Source organism: Oxyura jamaicensis, chromosome 14 (genome assembly GCF_011077185.1).
Source record: "Oxyura jamaicensis isolate SHBP4307 breed ruddy duck chromosome 14, BPBGC_Ojam_1.0, whole genome shotgun sequence".
Lineage (NCBI taxonomy): Eukaryota > Metazoa > Chordata > Aves > Anseriformes > Anatidae > Oxyura > Oxyura jamaicensis.
This window is the reverse complement of record NC_048906.1, coordinates 9,812,747-9,827,653: the sequence shown is the minus strand read 5'-3', so window position 1 is coordinate 9,827,653 and position 14,907 is coordinate 9,812,747. Positions and strand designations below refer to the sequence as shown.

The window sequence follows — 14,907 nt, the reverse complement described above, 5'->3', positions numbered from 1 at the left end:
CTGGCGTAGAAGAACCCTTCTCAAAGCACCAACAAGGAAAATGTCCTCTGAATTCTGCCTTTTTCTGTTCACTTCTATGTCTTCAGTAATCATCGCATGGCTTGGGTTGGAATAGACCTTAAAGCTCATCTAACTCCAATGTAGTCTGTCACTTCGGAAATGAGGTTGTGTAAAACTGCACAAGTTGTGATATCAGGTATGTGATTCAGGAGTTTCTATGTCTCGTTTAAGAGCTATAACAGAATAAGGAAAGATACCCATGGCGTGAAATGTCTGCACATTTGTAATGTTACATTGAACTGTCTACTGAAGTTGCATAGTCAACTTCAGTATACTAAAGGGACTTGTTTAAAACAAAAGTTGAGTTAGAACAGATCATAGAAACACCAGGGAGTTCCTGTGACAGATTTGGTTTGCTTCATGTAACTGTAGCCAGGAGTGTTGGTAGGTGCTGGCATTTTGCTGAAGAGTTCTGTAGCTGCTAATAATACTGAGAGGATTGCTGGTTCAGAGATGGAAATTTTGCTTTACTGGGTTAGGTCTCCTGTGAAATACAATGCATCTTTTGAAGAAAGCATTTGCTGTAACTGTTTACTTCGTGAAAATGGGATTTGAAAGGTAGAGCTAGAGCATACTGTTGTTTTGGTTTGTTTGTGGTTTTGTTTTTGTTTTCAGTCCCTGTTGAGAGCAGTCCCCTTTGCTCGGCCTGTCCCTGTCCCCCTGTATAACTCCGGCCGAGTGAGCCGAGATACTGCTGGTCACGCGTCATGGGCGGCGGGGTGGGAAATCCCTTGTTTCTGCAGATGAACTTCCGTCTTGGGGCACTGTTTTGGGCTGGGGCCGTGTGTGGAGCTGCAATTTCGGCATTTCACCGCGGCCGCTTCCAAGCTTCTTTCTCACACTGCCCACAATTAGGCAGCCGCAGGCCCGGGGCCCCGTGAGGCGGCGGCACGGTGGGACCCTGCCCGCCTCCGGCCTGTCAGCGCCGCGAGGGACGGGCCCTGGCGGCCTCCCCGCGGCACGGCCGGGCTCCGGCCTCCCGGCAGCTCCGGCGGGCGGTGCCGCTCCGCCTCCCTTCGCTTCTCCTCCCTTCCCCTCCCCAGGGCTGCCGCTGTTTCCCAGCGCCCTGCGCGGCCCGGCCCTCGGCTGGAAGCGCGGAGCCGCCCCGGGCCCGGGCGCTGCCCGCGATGCCGCTGCTGGTCAACGGGGAGCGGATCGACCCAGGCCGGCCCCCGGCGGCCATAATCCGCACCTACCCGCACCTCGAGGTGAGGGGCGGCAGCGCCGGGACCCCCGGGCCGGGAGGAGCCGGGGAGGGAGCCCGGGGCCGAGCCCGGCCCTGAGGGGGCGCCCGCTGAGGGAGCCCTGGGCTGGGGCGGTGCCGGGACGCCCAAAAGCCTGGGGCTGGCCCAAAATTAACTAAAATCCGCGTCCCCCGGGGGCGGCCGGGCGGTGAATGTCCTGAGTAGAGGGAGAGGGCGGGGGTCGGTGCGGCGGAGCTGGGCCGAAAAGCTGGAGGAAATGCGAAGGTTGTAACTTGTGGGAGGTACTCACTTCCTTCCAGGGCTGTGTAAACGTTGTGGTCCTGACGGCAGGCTGGCAGTCCGGGGCTGCTGGGCAGAGCTGTTGGGAATGTGGTTTTCGTCAGAAAATGCCTTTGTAGAAATTATGTTTTTGAAGGGAAAAAAATAAGTGCAAATTTAATAAAACTGTATAAAATGTTTTCTTTAGCACCGGGATAGAAATTCACTGCCTACCCAGAAGTTCTGTGACAGCACTGTGGCAGTCAGAGCCCAGGAATCTGGGTTTTCTGTCTACTGAATGTGCAAATAAATAGCAACGTTTTGATAAGTGTTAAATTGTGGGATTGTGGCACTAGGAAAGTGAAACACGCATTACAGAAGTTTCAGAGAAGAAGAAAACCTGTTTCTTGTCCTTGTTAAACTTTCAAGTTCAGCTCTGGTGTCATCTAACATCAGCTTAGCTGCACCCCATTGCTTTTTCTTGTGCCTCTGTTTTATCGTATATAAAGCAGACCCAGAGGGTGCTGTGTGTGTGGGGAGTGATGGATTTAACAATTGACTAGGTCACTGGCAGGGAAATGAAAACTCTGAATAAATTCAGAATGCTCCAAAATATGAAATATGCCCTGTTTATCTCTGACCCGAATCCCTTTGCTTTTCAGAGGTGATGTTTCTGTCAAGTAATGGATACACCTGAGAATTCAGCCACTGTAGTCTCTATTATCATTTATCTTTAGGAAAAGGCAAAACTTCTCAGAAGTCGGCCTGCTCAAATTGTGGAACCCAAAGGTCTTCTTTATGTCCAGCAGAGAGAATTTGCAGTGACTACCCCTAAGGATGGTATGTATGAATGTAAACACTTCTCCTCCTGAAGCAATGATTATGACAGCAAAGTTCTTACAGCGTTTTTCTCCTCTAAAATAGGTTCTGTTTCTATTCTTGGATCAGATGATGCAACTACCTGCCACTTAGTTGTGCTCCGACACACAGGTATCTTAAAAGGCATTCAGACCAAAACCTGCCTCTCTAAAGTAATGCATCTAGGATCAGCGCTGATTTATGCTGCATTAATGGAGTAAACTGCAACTACATTTATATAAACTTGAATCTCAGAAAGTCACGTGATGCGTTAATTGAATGACTTGTTCAGAGAGTTAGGGTGGTCAGTACCCGAGGTTCTGTGTTCTGGTTGCTGAATGAGCTGATCTTAAACTTGATCTGCGGCAGTGGGCAGTGGCAGCCCCCTCAGCTGCTGCATCCCAGGCTGTGCGCAGATGCCGGAGGCAGTGTTTAACTGTTTGGGTCTGCAGGGTTTGGTAATAACAGAGGTAGAATTTATGCAAAGAGCCTCACTACGCCTCGCTGCCTTCCTGGAGTTCTGTCATTTGAGCTGTTGCTTGGTCCTTGCTAGTAAGGTGTTTGTACCCTTTGCATCAGTTCTGCCGATTTTCTAATGGGGCATGGAAAGAGATTGTTGTCTCATTCAGCCTGCCCATCTCTTCTGCTGGAGGCTGCTGTCCTTTCGGGAAGTAAGAAGGTGGGAGATGTAGTTCTCGCACTGCTATAGCAGTGTAAACTGATGCTGATTCAAGTGACAGCAGTGTAACAGCCTCCGCTGGTGTCATTAACTAACTGTCTTCTCACGCCTTCCTCAGGTAGCGGAGCCACCTGCTTGACACACTGCGATGGATCAGACACAGAAGCTGAGGTGTCGCTCATCATGAGTTCAGTAAAGTCTTTCTCTAACTCTGCAGACTATGGAAGGTCAGCTCTGCTTTTTTGTTTCTTTGTGTTTTCACAAAGGTAACCGCAGTTGTTGAGTTGGGGAATTTTTATGTGATTCTGTGGGGTTCGGACAAGGTAATTGTGCAGGAAATACCTCTTGATCAGGGGCCATATGGAAAATGAAAACCATTTTCTTGCTGTTGATTTCAAGGGTATTTTCTATCAGTGATTTAAAGCACGGTTCTATTCTGACTGGTGTCTCTGTAAAAATGCCATTGTGTGGTTTGGTGTTTACTGTTTCCCAGTAACTTCTGTTTCAGATGTGCTGAAATTTCCAAATAGCTGGTTTTGGTTTTATCCTCAATTTTTCCACCCAAACTGCTGGTCTTGTGAATTCCTTTTGGGATCTGGGAATCCATCTGGGATTTTCCTAGGTCCCACATTAAAAAAAAAAAAAAAAAAAAAAGTGGATGTGGAGATTTTTGCCTCTGTAGTTTGGTAAGAACAAAAGCTCAGTTAACTTAGAAGATACAGTCAGTATCAGAAGATTGGCTTGCCCAGTTTTGAAAGACTAAACTATGGCCTTGTTAGGTGATTTATGCTCACACTCACTTTCTTGTCGCTTCTGAGACTTGCCACTTTGCCACTTTGCCACTTTGCCACCCCAAACCAATATTGTCCCTAGTTATTTTTCTAGGCGTTTGGTCAGCAGGTTTGCAAACAAGACTTGTCTTTACATGGACACCTCTCAGAGAAGAACCTGCTGTGTGGTCCAGAATAGTTCTGGAGATCACAGGAGCAAACTTATTCTCATCTAACTCACCCTTTTGTGGGAACCAAAAGGTGGTTATAAAATTAAGCCCAAACCTTTGGTGCTGACCATCACAGATACCCCAGGGTTAGTTAGAATTGCATGTGTGTAATGCCTCTTGAATTTTTTTAAATTGTGATGTTTCCTGGATGATCCCTGAAATGTTCAGAACTGTTCAACTATAATTTGCTACCTGTGTGGATGTTAACAAGTGAGGCTTCTCTAATGATTGCTTTGTAGTTTGGGCTGGGGATTATTTTGTAAAGGTAATCATTTTGGGATGTCTTTTTAATTGCTGTTTCCTGTTATTCCATCTCTGTTAGGCTGGAATTGCACCTAGTTGGAGGTTTCAATGATGATAGGCAGTTATCACAAAAACTTACTAATCAGCTTCTTAGTAAGTTCACCTTTTTTTCCACTCTCATGTCCAAAACAAATAGTTCTGACTGGATTTGGGTGAAGCTTGTTTGTAACCTGAGCTCCCTGTCATTTAACAGAAAAACATCTGGATTCATTTAAGGAGGGTGTTTTTTCCACCTGAGACCTTTGCACAGAGGAGGGGTTGGATTTGCAGCTTGCTGTGGCCGATGTGTGGGATGGGGCAGGGACTTGGGACTTGTTCCTGGTTTACACTGTAGCATGTGGAACTGGGGCTTAGTTCAGCTGGGCTCGATTCCTGGCTCCACTGCTGACATGCTACAGGATTTTGGGCAGGCATTGTCACTGTCTACATCTTTATGTTCATTAATTACTATTCCTTCTGTACCTTAATGTGGGGGGGGATGAAATTAATTACACTCGGGAAGTATCTGATGAAAGATGGATGTCTGTCTGTGAAATCTGTAGCCTGGAGAAGCGTCTGTGGTGCTTTACAAACGGGGAATGGAAGGGACCAGCTGGGACGTTTGGAGTGCTCTGGCTCGTGCTGAGCACTTCCCAGGTGCAGAGAGGCCTCGACCTCACCGGGACTGGGAATGGGCGGGGGCAGGGATGCATAGCGGGTTTGGAGGGAGATGGCAAAGGGATGCAAAGGGAACCAGAACTGGCAAAGGTCCTGGAAGGTGCCCCTGTCACCCCCTCACATGCTGTGATGTGATTCCTGTTCTGTGTGTTATATATTGCGTGAGAAGTGTGTACAGAATGTTTTGGTCAGTTTTAAAACCCTCTGATTTTCATGCACCAGGTTACAATTTAAAACGGTAACATTGTATTTCCAATAGAACTAAAAAAAATTAAAATTCCCTGTGTGTGGGATGGTGAAAAGCAGAATTAAAATACATCTAATGAAAGGCTGGGTTGGCTCACTGTATCTGTAGCGTTTTAGGAAAGTACATTTAAATATGAGTTATTAAATGTATAGTGAACTAAAGCAGAGATGATGTGATGATACCAGAGCTACTTTAAGCCAGTACCAGTAACAGAAGCAAGTGGCACATTTTTAGCATGTTTTTGCCATTACAAGTGGCTACTTTCTGTCAATTATGTTTAGTAGCTGTGGCTTTAATTTTGTAACAGTTGGTTTGAAGCAAACCTGAAAACTACTCTTTGCTCTGTTGCCTTATCCAGGAACAGTGCATTAGGTACTTTCTGCCCACCCATTCCGCAGTGCGCAGCACTGATAATGCCCCCTCGTCTATATACAGCACCTGCTTTGCCACCAGTCACTCTTATACATTGCTGCTATCGTTGTTGCTGTAGGAGCATTTGATCTCCAACCAGATGACGTTCATTTGGTGACTTTCTGCGTGACAGGTAAGAAAATGTCTACTTCTTATTTTTTAAGTATGTTTAGCCACTGAAGTCAAAGTGCAGGGGTCTTCTCACATATGGCTTTTTAAAATATGTTCTGGAAGAACAGCACGAGTTCTCCATGTTGGTTTGTAAGCTTTAATTTTGTTGCTGGTAGTGTGTGTTGCTGTCCGATAGCCAGTGCTAAGGAGTCTCCTTACCAAATGCTGCTGAAATTCAATTGGTAGTAGGGCCACCTGGGACCGCTACCAGGTCATTTCCCCACCTTTGTCCTGTGGAAGGAGACTGTACAGCTGTGAATATCTTGAGAAGCAACTGAGAAAGGAACTTACCGACCTTTGGTGTTGTTAGACTCTTTATAAACTCATAAACTCATTCAGTTAGGTCACAGTGTGTTGCAGAAAGGAAGAAGTAAATTTCCTCTCCTTTGTATTGTATTCAGCTCGTATTTCCACCGTCTTTGCATTTAAATACCCGTGGTGATTTGCATCATTGAACTTGGCAGCATGGTAGTTTTGTTTCTTTGTTTGTTTTCTGTACATTGCCTGCACAGAAAGTGGAATGACAGCTGACCAGAGCTGGCCATGCTGTTACAAGATGGAGTTCTACTCCAGGCCCCAGGCATATTGATCTTGACCTTGACCTTCCCATATTTCTTTTTGGCTTCCTGGTTGTGTGTGTTGTTTTTTTGTTTGTTTTTCTTTTCTGTCCTTTTTTGCAGCATCAGATCTGCTTTTCTCTGGTAACACACAAATTAATGTTGCTCAGAAAAAAAAACAAAAACAAAAACAAAGCTCTACATTTGACCTTTCTTCTTACAGAACTAAATGACAGAGAAGAGAAGGATATTCACTTCCCAATCATTTATGGAATAGGTGAGTTAAATTAGAATTCGCTTATTTTTTAACTGGATACTTGTTCAGCTTCTGATAGTTAATGGGCCGTCTTTAATGACTAGGTAAAGCCTGTCCTAGAAGTTAAGTGAATTGCTGCTGTTGGAGGTGTGGGCAGAAAGAGAAATTTTCTTCTTAAAACAAGTAGAAAAGCACTACCATAGAGCTAATGGTCTGTGGTACTGATAAATACAAGAAATGTAGTTGACATGTTCTAAAATTCCTGCTACGCAGTAGTGTTGTGGATGTGGTCATTTCAAACTAGTGCTTTTTGAGAATTAATTGTGTCTGTGTTTAAACTATTTCCTACCAGCTGTGAATGTTAAAACAGCAGAGATTTTCCCTGCAACCTTCCCAGAAAAAGGACCCGATGAGGATTTGCGTTCAGCCCATATTTTAACAGGAGCAAGAGTGAGTAAAAAGAGGGAAAAAAATCCCCAACCTAGATATTTTTTGCTGGAAGGGAAGACCACTGAGGGGCAATGAACTGTCAGTAGTTAAAGGGGGAAAAATACAGTGGTAGTGTTCTGGCAGTAGCAAAACAGATGGGAAATATGGAAGAGTGGCGGCAAAGGATAGCAGTGGACATCAAACTCTTCTGAGCTTTCTGCTGCAAGGGTGACCCTTATCTTGGAAATACAGAGCACTTCCACATGCTGTAACACATCCATAGCCCTACAGATTTTGGCAGCATAATTTATGTAAAATGAGATTCAGGTCATGGCCGTAAATAATTCCAGCTGTATCGTTCAGTTCTGGGCTTTTTCTTACAGTTTAGGATTGTCTTTGTCAGAACCATTGGTTAATCGCAATGGAATGGGCATGAAGGTGGCACCCCATGTGTCTTAAGGCAAAAGCTGCTGCTTAATGCCGTCCACATTGTCTGTAATTAACTTCTTATTATTAGTAATTAATTGTCGGCATTAATTCTGTTTCTTTCATCTGTTTAAACACTTTTAAGGCTCCCTTTAAGTTGTTCTGTGTCCTTCCAGCTGACCAACATTTACGATGCTAAGAAGGAACAGCTCCACATAGGGCCTTACTTCTGGAGGCCTTTCCCGCACGTAGATTTCTGGCTGGAACAAGATGATCAACAGATCTTACAGGTACCTGGCACGGGGACACTGGATTTTTTTTTTCCTTCTCTCTCCTAGCTGAGCACAGAGATGGGTATGGGCTGTCAAAGCTTCCCTAAGTGTACTGCTGGGGAAGGTGGAAAATACTGCTATTAAAAGGCAGAGTAATTGGGAACTTTCTATTCTGAATCTCAGGCAGCTTTTGCTTTCATCTTGTTTTTCAGAATCTTTCCACGTCACCCTTAGCTGAGCCACCCCACTTTGTTTCCCACATTAGATCTACATTAACATTTTTAAAAGAACATCCCTTTCCATCACGCTCCCTGTTTCCTGATAGGAAGCCTCGCATCTACAGAAAAAATCAAGATGGGTTGTGGGAACAGGTTTGTTCTGACATGATCTAACCGAGGGATGCACAACCTTGCCCCAGGAAGAGTGAGTTGATGCAAAATGCCTACTGCTGGTTACAGGCACTACTGTTCTCTGCTTTCCAAAATAAAATATTTTGACAGAAGTAACTTTTTTTTTCTGCATTACTTAAGTAGGAAACACTGTTACTTTGAAATAATGATTTGGGTGTTTCTGGTTTATTCCGTTAGCAGAGTAATTTGATCAGTGCAGACAGAGAGAGGTAGCAGTGCTGAGGCAGAGGGTAAAAGCCTTTGTTGCATGAATTTGTACTTTAGAAAATGATTTTCTGAAAAAAAAAAAAGTGGGAGAAAATTGCCTACACTTAAGCTTGAGTTGACTTTAAGAGAGATTTTTGACGGAAGTTCCCGTAAGTCCAGACTAATAATTTGAAGAATCTTTATTGAAACAGTCAGATAGTATCTAAAGAATGAAGCTCATTCCAACAGAACCGATTTAACAATTCCAAATATAAAAACATTAAAAATTAATCATTGTGGTGATACCTTGATCCCCAACAAATTACTCTTATTAACATACTTCATTGCACCAAAGAAACCAATAAGGAAGACTAGTCAAACTTAATTGTTTTTGCACTTAAGAAAAATTGCACTCTGACTTACATAAATTACCCCAGCAGTGAAGTTAACCTTGTTCATGGCATCCCAGCCCCCCAGGATCTAGATGGTGAGTGTCAAATCAGGTGACAGTATAATTTAAAAAAAATAAAAAATAAAAAAAATCAGATTATCCAAGTTAATTCTGCTACCACTACAGCCATTACGTTAACTAACATCTTTTGGAAAAATAAAGCAAACTACAGGACTGGTATCCAGCTCTGTAGGGATGGGATGGGATTCCCTTGGGGAAAGCAACCTTCTCCAAAGATCTCCTTTCCACAAGGGGCTGAGAATTTGCAGCAAAGTAACTACAATATTTTTGGGGGACAAAGACTTCTACACCTTAGCTTTTGATGTACCCAAAGCATAATTTGTGCATTACATAGTCCAGGAGGCTAAGAACTTGTGCTGTAGTGTAAATAAACTATGTAATTTCACTGAATCTGTACAATTTCCCCTATAGGCAAGTTACCGTTATTCAAAAGTAAGTGTTGAAACCAGCACAAATTTTTCTTCAAGCTTTACTATAACTAGCTTTAAAAATACACAACAGAAAAGAATTCCAGTTACACTACATAGATGTATTCAATAGTATTTGGTTTATAACTGACGTGCAAAGGAAAATAATGATGGGTTGGTCATCCTTTTCAGTGGTAGAAGCAAGAAGCCATTTAGGCATGCAGAGACAATTTCTTTCTCAAAGTCCCACTGTACTCAGGGTCAAGTCATACAACAGCAGGGAAAAACGGCTGATGGCAAAGTTCAGTGACGCCCAGACACAAGGGCATCCATCCCTAACACTCATTGCACCACAACTGCTTGGCAATGCTCTTTGTAAGGGTTAAAAAAGGGGCAAAAAAGAGCTAGTGCAACTAGGATGGTTTGAAGAAGAGGCTAAACTGAATTTTAGATATAAAAAAGGTGAAAAATTGGCAGTTTCTTAAATATATTCACATAAAATAAGGTCAATTTACAATTATTCGGTGCAACTGTATTCTTAATCTTGTGCATGGCTGACCAGTTAGCAACTACTATCATGCTTAAAATCTTACAGGAACTGTAACTGCCAATTTTTATTTTTTACAAATATTTACGAGCAGTTAATAAATCTCACTACTACTTTGGTGACACTGACATGTACAGGATTAAAGCAACTGGAATAGGTGTACAGTAAGACAAATCTCTGTCCCATGGGGGGGGAATTTATATTTGTGCAAAATCCCAGTTAATAAGATACAGTAGTTATTACTGTACTAGTGTGTGGCACTGTTCACGTTTTAAATGCATCACCAATGCCCTGCCTCCTGGGGCATGTGATTCATCTGCAAAGTCTTAAATCCACAGTACAGATTTTATCTTTTACTTTCTTGTTCCTCTACCTTTGTGCAGTCCCTTGGAATGTCCTCAGTGCCTTTATTTGGTGTCTGTGCCCCCTCCTGCTGCTCTGGTTTTTCTGTCTCTGGCGACATTTGCTCTTGGCCAGGGGATAGAGGTGGGGGTCTCTGATCCATCTTCTCCAGGTCCTCACAGTGGCTGACTGAACTGGTCTCACTAAAGGCATCGGAATTTCTTAGAGACCTTTTAAAAATTTTTTGACCTGTAAAGTGTTGGAAGAACAAAGTACCAATGAAGGCATCAAGTGCAAGATGCAGTATGCACAAGATTAAGTTTCAAAGAAAGTATCTTAATTTGACAACTGCAAATAAGTTTTATTTGGGTGCTAACCTGCACCCTAACCATATAAATACTTCCAGTTACAGGTGCATGTGCAAGGCAGTGACACCTGATGTTTTATCCAGTGTATACAGAGACTGTGAAAATTCATCTGAGAAACAAGCTGCATACATGCACAGTGAAGGCATTCTAGGGTAAAAAGGTTCACTGAAAATCACAGGCTGGAAGCCAGCCAGAAGTAAAAAGGGGAATTAGAACTATGGCTTCCCTGTCAGTCAAATCTACCTTAATTACTAACACAACCATTATCCTAGGAAGAATTATTGGAGACAAGGTAGACTTGTGGTGATATTGTGTGCCATGTTTAAATTAATTCTTCTTAAGGAGGACCTAAGTCACTGAAAGATGAGTTCCACGTATTAGGAAAGGAAAATCACACAGGTTTTTCCTGTGTCACACAGCTCAGATGTGTGCTGAGGCTAGGATACTTCAGCAAGTTTTAGAAATAAAACTAGCAAGTTGAAACTTACCAGGAAGTCTTTGCTTTGTAAGGCTGGAAGTAGGAGTTGGTGGTGGAGTAGTACCTGTTCCTTGGGCTTTTGATACATATGTAGATTCTGTGGATTCTAAAGAACCTGCAGGTTAAAGAAATGGGCAAGTAGGAAGTTGAATATAGACAACTTTTCTTTTCATCTGTATTTCTAAAATATGCAACAATTTATCTGTAATGCATGTTTCTGAAACTGTATGGCCTAGGTTGACCTGAAACTGCCACTCAAGTGTAGTTGGTTTCTGAGCACCTGGGGACAGGTGTGCTGAGTCTCATGAAGATGAAGGAAGTTTCCCCTCACTCCTGCTTCCCAACACTGCTACCTCCAATATTCCACTTCCCTTTTCCACTGGGCTTGACACATCCCCAGGTGCAAGCTATTGAGCACTGCACTCTGGAAGGACATCTAGCTGTGAATGGAATAAGCTTGCCCAAGGAAACTTTGTAGTTCCTTGCTGTAATGCTAGCGTTATGCCAGTACATCACCAAGAATGATGCACAAGCTACAGATAGTTCTTTTCACATCACCAGTCATGAATTAGAGATAGATGAGTAAAATAATAGCCCTATATTCTGTTATATTCCGTTCATTACTGTCTTCTGCAAAGCTGTGTTTACACTTGTCCTCAGCTAGTTTTAGCCTGTCCCTTTTCTCAGACATTACACCATTGCCTGGAAACTAGCACTTCGTCACTGCAACATAGCTACATGACATCTGAAACCAGAATTTTGGACAGAAATCAAGGTCAGGTATCACAGCAGAAGGAAAATCCATGCACATACATGGAAGCAATACTCTAAGACCCAAGAGCTCCCTACCCTACTACCTTACATATTTTGACAGTCAGAATAAACTCTAAGGATACAAACTTTTGCAGAGTGTGTGGCCAACAATTATCCCTGCATTAACCAATGCCAATATCCAATACAGCTTTTTTTTAGAATGACTCAACACGCAAGAATAAAATGCAAACTAAACAAGAGGTTAGGAGATTTTCTTACTGAGCATTACAGAAGTGAAGAGCACGTTCCTTTACATCTTGAGGGTGGATTATGCCATTCACAATCAAATCAGCACGATAAAGTGTGTTGCAGTTTCAGTATAAAACAGGAAACATCTAGAACACAGCTTAACATGGATGCATATCCATTGAGTCCTACCTGCTGTTAAATTAAATGTTCTTCCCTTTGGTGAAGCTTGAAATGGAGAAAACCAGTTCAGCACAGAGCCTACTACAGGTATTTGTCGTAGCAGCCCCTGTGAAGGACACAATCAAACACCGGCTGGTGAGCACGCTATCTGTGTTGTGACAAGTTATTACAAGTTACCTAGATAGGTGTTTTTTATAGTCTTACCTCTTCCAGAAGTCGTTCTTCATTTGCTTTCTGAAGCTGAAGTTGTGCTTCCTGTATCCCTTTTCTAACTACTTCAGTCATGTTTTCCAACAGCTAATAAAAAGATAAATTATATTATTATATAGTATTTAGAACTGAAATTGTATTTTTTAATTCAGGCTTTAAGAATGTAAATTGAGTAGTCAGGTATCTTTTTCTAATTTAAATTTGCATTTGACAAGGCCTATTTCACTGCTACTGTAAAATAAAGAATGTACAGGATTTAAAATATATATATATAAATATATATATGCCCAGAGGACAGAACATCATTTTAAGCAGGAATGGTATATTACTTCTCTTTTACTTGGAGATCAGCTTGTGACCCAAATTTATCGAACGTCTGCTTAGCACAGAAGTGTTCCTCAGAAGCTGAATCCGACAGATAATTTTTAAGCTTAGAAAGTGTGGTTTGGTTTCCAGAAGTGCCCAGAACTAAGTGAGACTCACAGCAAGCCTAAACAGGTATGTGGCAGCCCAGCTAAGGCTCAACTAAGGCTTGCAAATTTAGTGTACGACTGCCACTATGACCCCTGTGGCAGTCTATGCCAGTGTCAGTGATGCTTTATATTGCAAAGCACAAGCAGCTTTCTGGGAAGATAAAAAAAAAAAAAAGAGCAAAAAACAAAGCCACAGTTTTGTTGTGTGCAAGAAAAAGGCCAATTTGCACAACTTAATGGGCTTTAACATTGCTTGAGCCTTTGGTGACAGCTACTTCCTCCAGAAGGTCAACAATTTAGGTTACTGTCAGTTAATAAAAACAAAGGGAAAAGTGGAATCTGCTCCTTTTCTCTGAGGGAGAGGCAAGACAGAAACTGGTTACAACAGCAAGCTAAATAACCTGATGTAGTGGCTACACGGAGGAGATGAATTCACTACAGAAGAGGCTTGAACATCAATTATGAATCAAATGTAAGATGCTTTCAGTTCCACATTTTTTGTAGTTGGTTCAAAGGACTGCATCTTTCAGAGTCCTCCACTACTCTGTTCTCCCCTAGAAATTTCAGGATAAGAGTAACACATATTCCAAAATTCAGTTCCCAATCTCTCAGCTGCAAAGGATAAAAAAGTGACGGAACTCTACAGCCAATTGGTCTTCTATAACCTCACCTTCAAAACAGCACAGCATGTCAAGAATGGGTAAAGAGGCTCCAGAATACTGCCAGAAAAATTTAATTGCCAAAATCAACATTCCCATGGGCAGAAATAGGCCTGTGGGATGTCTTAAGTTTTTTTTTTTTTTTTAATTATTTATGTTGAGGAACTGAAATGTCCAGTGCTTTAGGAGTGAAAGGACAGACATTCATTTGTGATGAAGGTCATTTAGGAATTCTACTATGCTTGATCCTAACAGCAAGGGAGAACTCTAATCATGTAAATGCTTTTACAAAAAGGACTTACATTAGCATTAGTAATTTAACAGATAATTTGTAACTTTAGTTATTATGCCACTGACTTAAAATTTTTCCACACATTTTAGGGCAGTTACCTGAGACTTTTTATACCAACTTTAAATCTCACTACATTTAGCTCCCCAAAGCAACTAGCTCACCATAAGCCCCCTCCTCTTTTTTTTTTTTTTTTTGACAGCTTAAATTTTAGTGATAAAATGAGCCTATTTCAATACTACTACTTTTTTTTATAGAACCAAAGACAGGACCATGAACATAAATAAAGACATCCTCGGAATATTATAATCCTGTACTAAGAGTATAGATTATGTGGACAACTTCCGTAGTAATTAATACAGTTTGTTGCACGCAAGTACAAAGTATTTGCACAAAAACAAAACAGTCCTGAAGTTAATATGGAAAAATAAAAGATGCTGAAATGCTCTTTGGTTCATTAACACATACTCTTGAATTTTCTTCAATTTCTCTGCCTGTTGCTGCAATAGTTTCAACTAACTCCGACACATCCAGATCCTCAGTTACCATGCCAATATAAACACAGTTCTTCTGTCCTCCAAATTCTGGGCCTGTGAACATAGGGAGAATCAAGTGTTTGTGATATATAAAAATGTATTCGCAGAATACATGCCATGCCCTTGCTTATTAATCTGGAAATCCTATTACACACACACAAACACACACACACTTCAGTAATTAGATACAAGATCTGCATAGGTATAAGTTATGCAGACTACAAAACAAGACAGTGGGTATTTCATACAGCCAAGGGATCACATAATAAATATCAGTGTCGAATATGCTTCAAACTCGTTACTTTTTGCCATCTACCAATTGCTTGGTTCCACAATTCCAGGGTACTTAATTTTTGAAGGCAGACTTAGAAAAGATCTGAGTTTCAAGTAAACAAATTAGTATTATTACATCTGTAATGTGGCACCGTATATGCTTGAAAGTGCTGCTAATTACCACAAAAGTCATCTGAAGCTTTAATCTAGCCAGAGAAAGCAGTGAATTGGTCAGTATTTTTTTAAGGAGACCTGCTTTTCACTAGATACCAAACTTCCTGAGAAG

General features: G+C 41.9%; 2 protein-coding genes across 4 annotated transcripts in view; one reads left to right on the top strand and one right to left on the bottom strand.

Moving 5' to 3' along the window:
- Nucleotides 1-1,079: 1,079 nt before the first annotated feature.
- Nucleotides 1,080-8,295, top strand: NTAN1 (N-terminal asparagine amidase). Its single transcript, XM_035339913.1, has 10 exons — nt 1,080-1,268; nt 2,261-2,363; nt 2,448-2,513; nt 3,179-3,287; nt 4,383-4,456; nt 5,758-5,811; nt 6,630-6,683; nt 7,015-7,112; nt 7,694-7,807; nt 8,002-8,295. Exons 1-10 carry the CDS (start codon nt 1,188-1,190, stop codon nt 8,179-8,181), a joined length of 933 nt encoding a protein of 310 aa, XP_035195804.1. The 5' UTR covers nt 1,080-1,187; the 3' UTR covers nt 8,182-8,295.
- Nucleotides 8,296-8,560: 265 nt separating this feature from the next.
- PDXDC1 (pyridoxal dependent decarboxylase domain containing 1) overlaps nt 8,561-14,907 on the bottom strand; it is a 31,414-nt gene continuing 25,067 nt past the window's right edge. For all 3 annotated transcript variants that reach the window (XM_035339910.1, XM_035339909.1, XM_035339908.1), the window contains exons 19-23: nt 14,281-14,402; nt 12,386-12,478; nt 12,191-12,287; nt 11,010-11,114; nt 8,561-10,402 (exon numbers count right to left, since the gene is read on the bottom strand). In XM_035339910.1, coding sequence (XP_035195801.1) covers nt 10,158-10,402; nt 11,010-11,114; nt 12,191-12,287; nt 12,386-12,478; nt 14,281-14,402 — 662 coding nt within the window. In that variant the 3' untranslated portion in view covers nt 8,561-10,157. The remainder of the gene's footprint in view (nt 10,403-11,009; nt 11,115-12,190; nt 12,288-12,385; nt 12,479-14,280; nt 14,403-14,907) is intronic.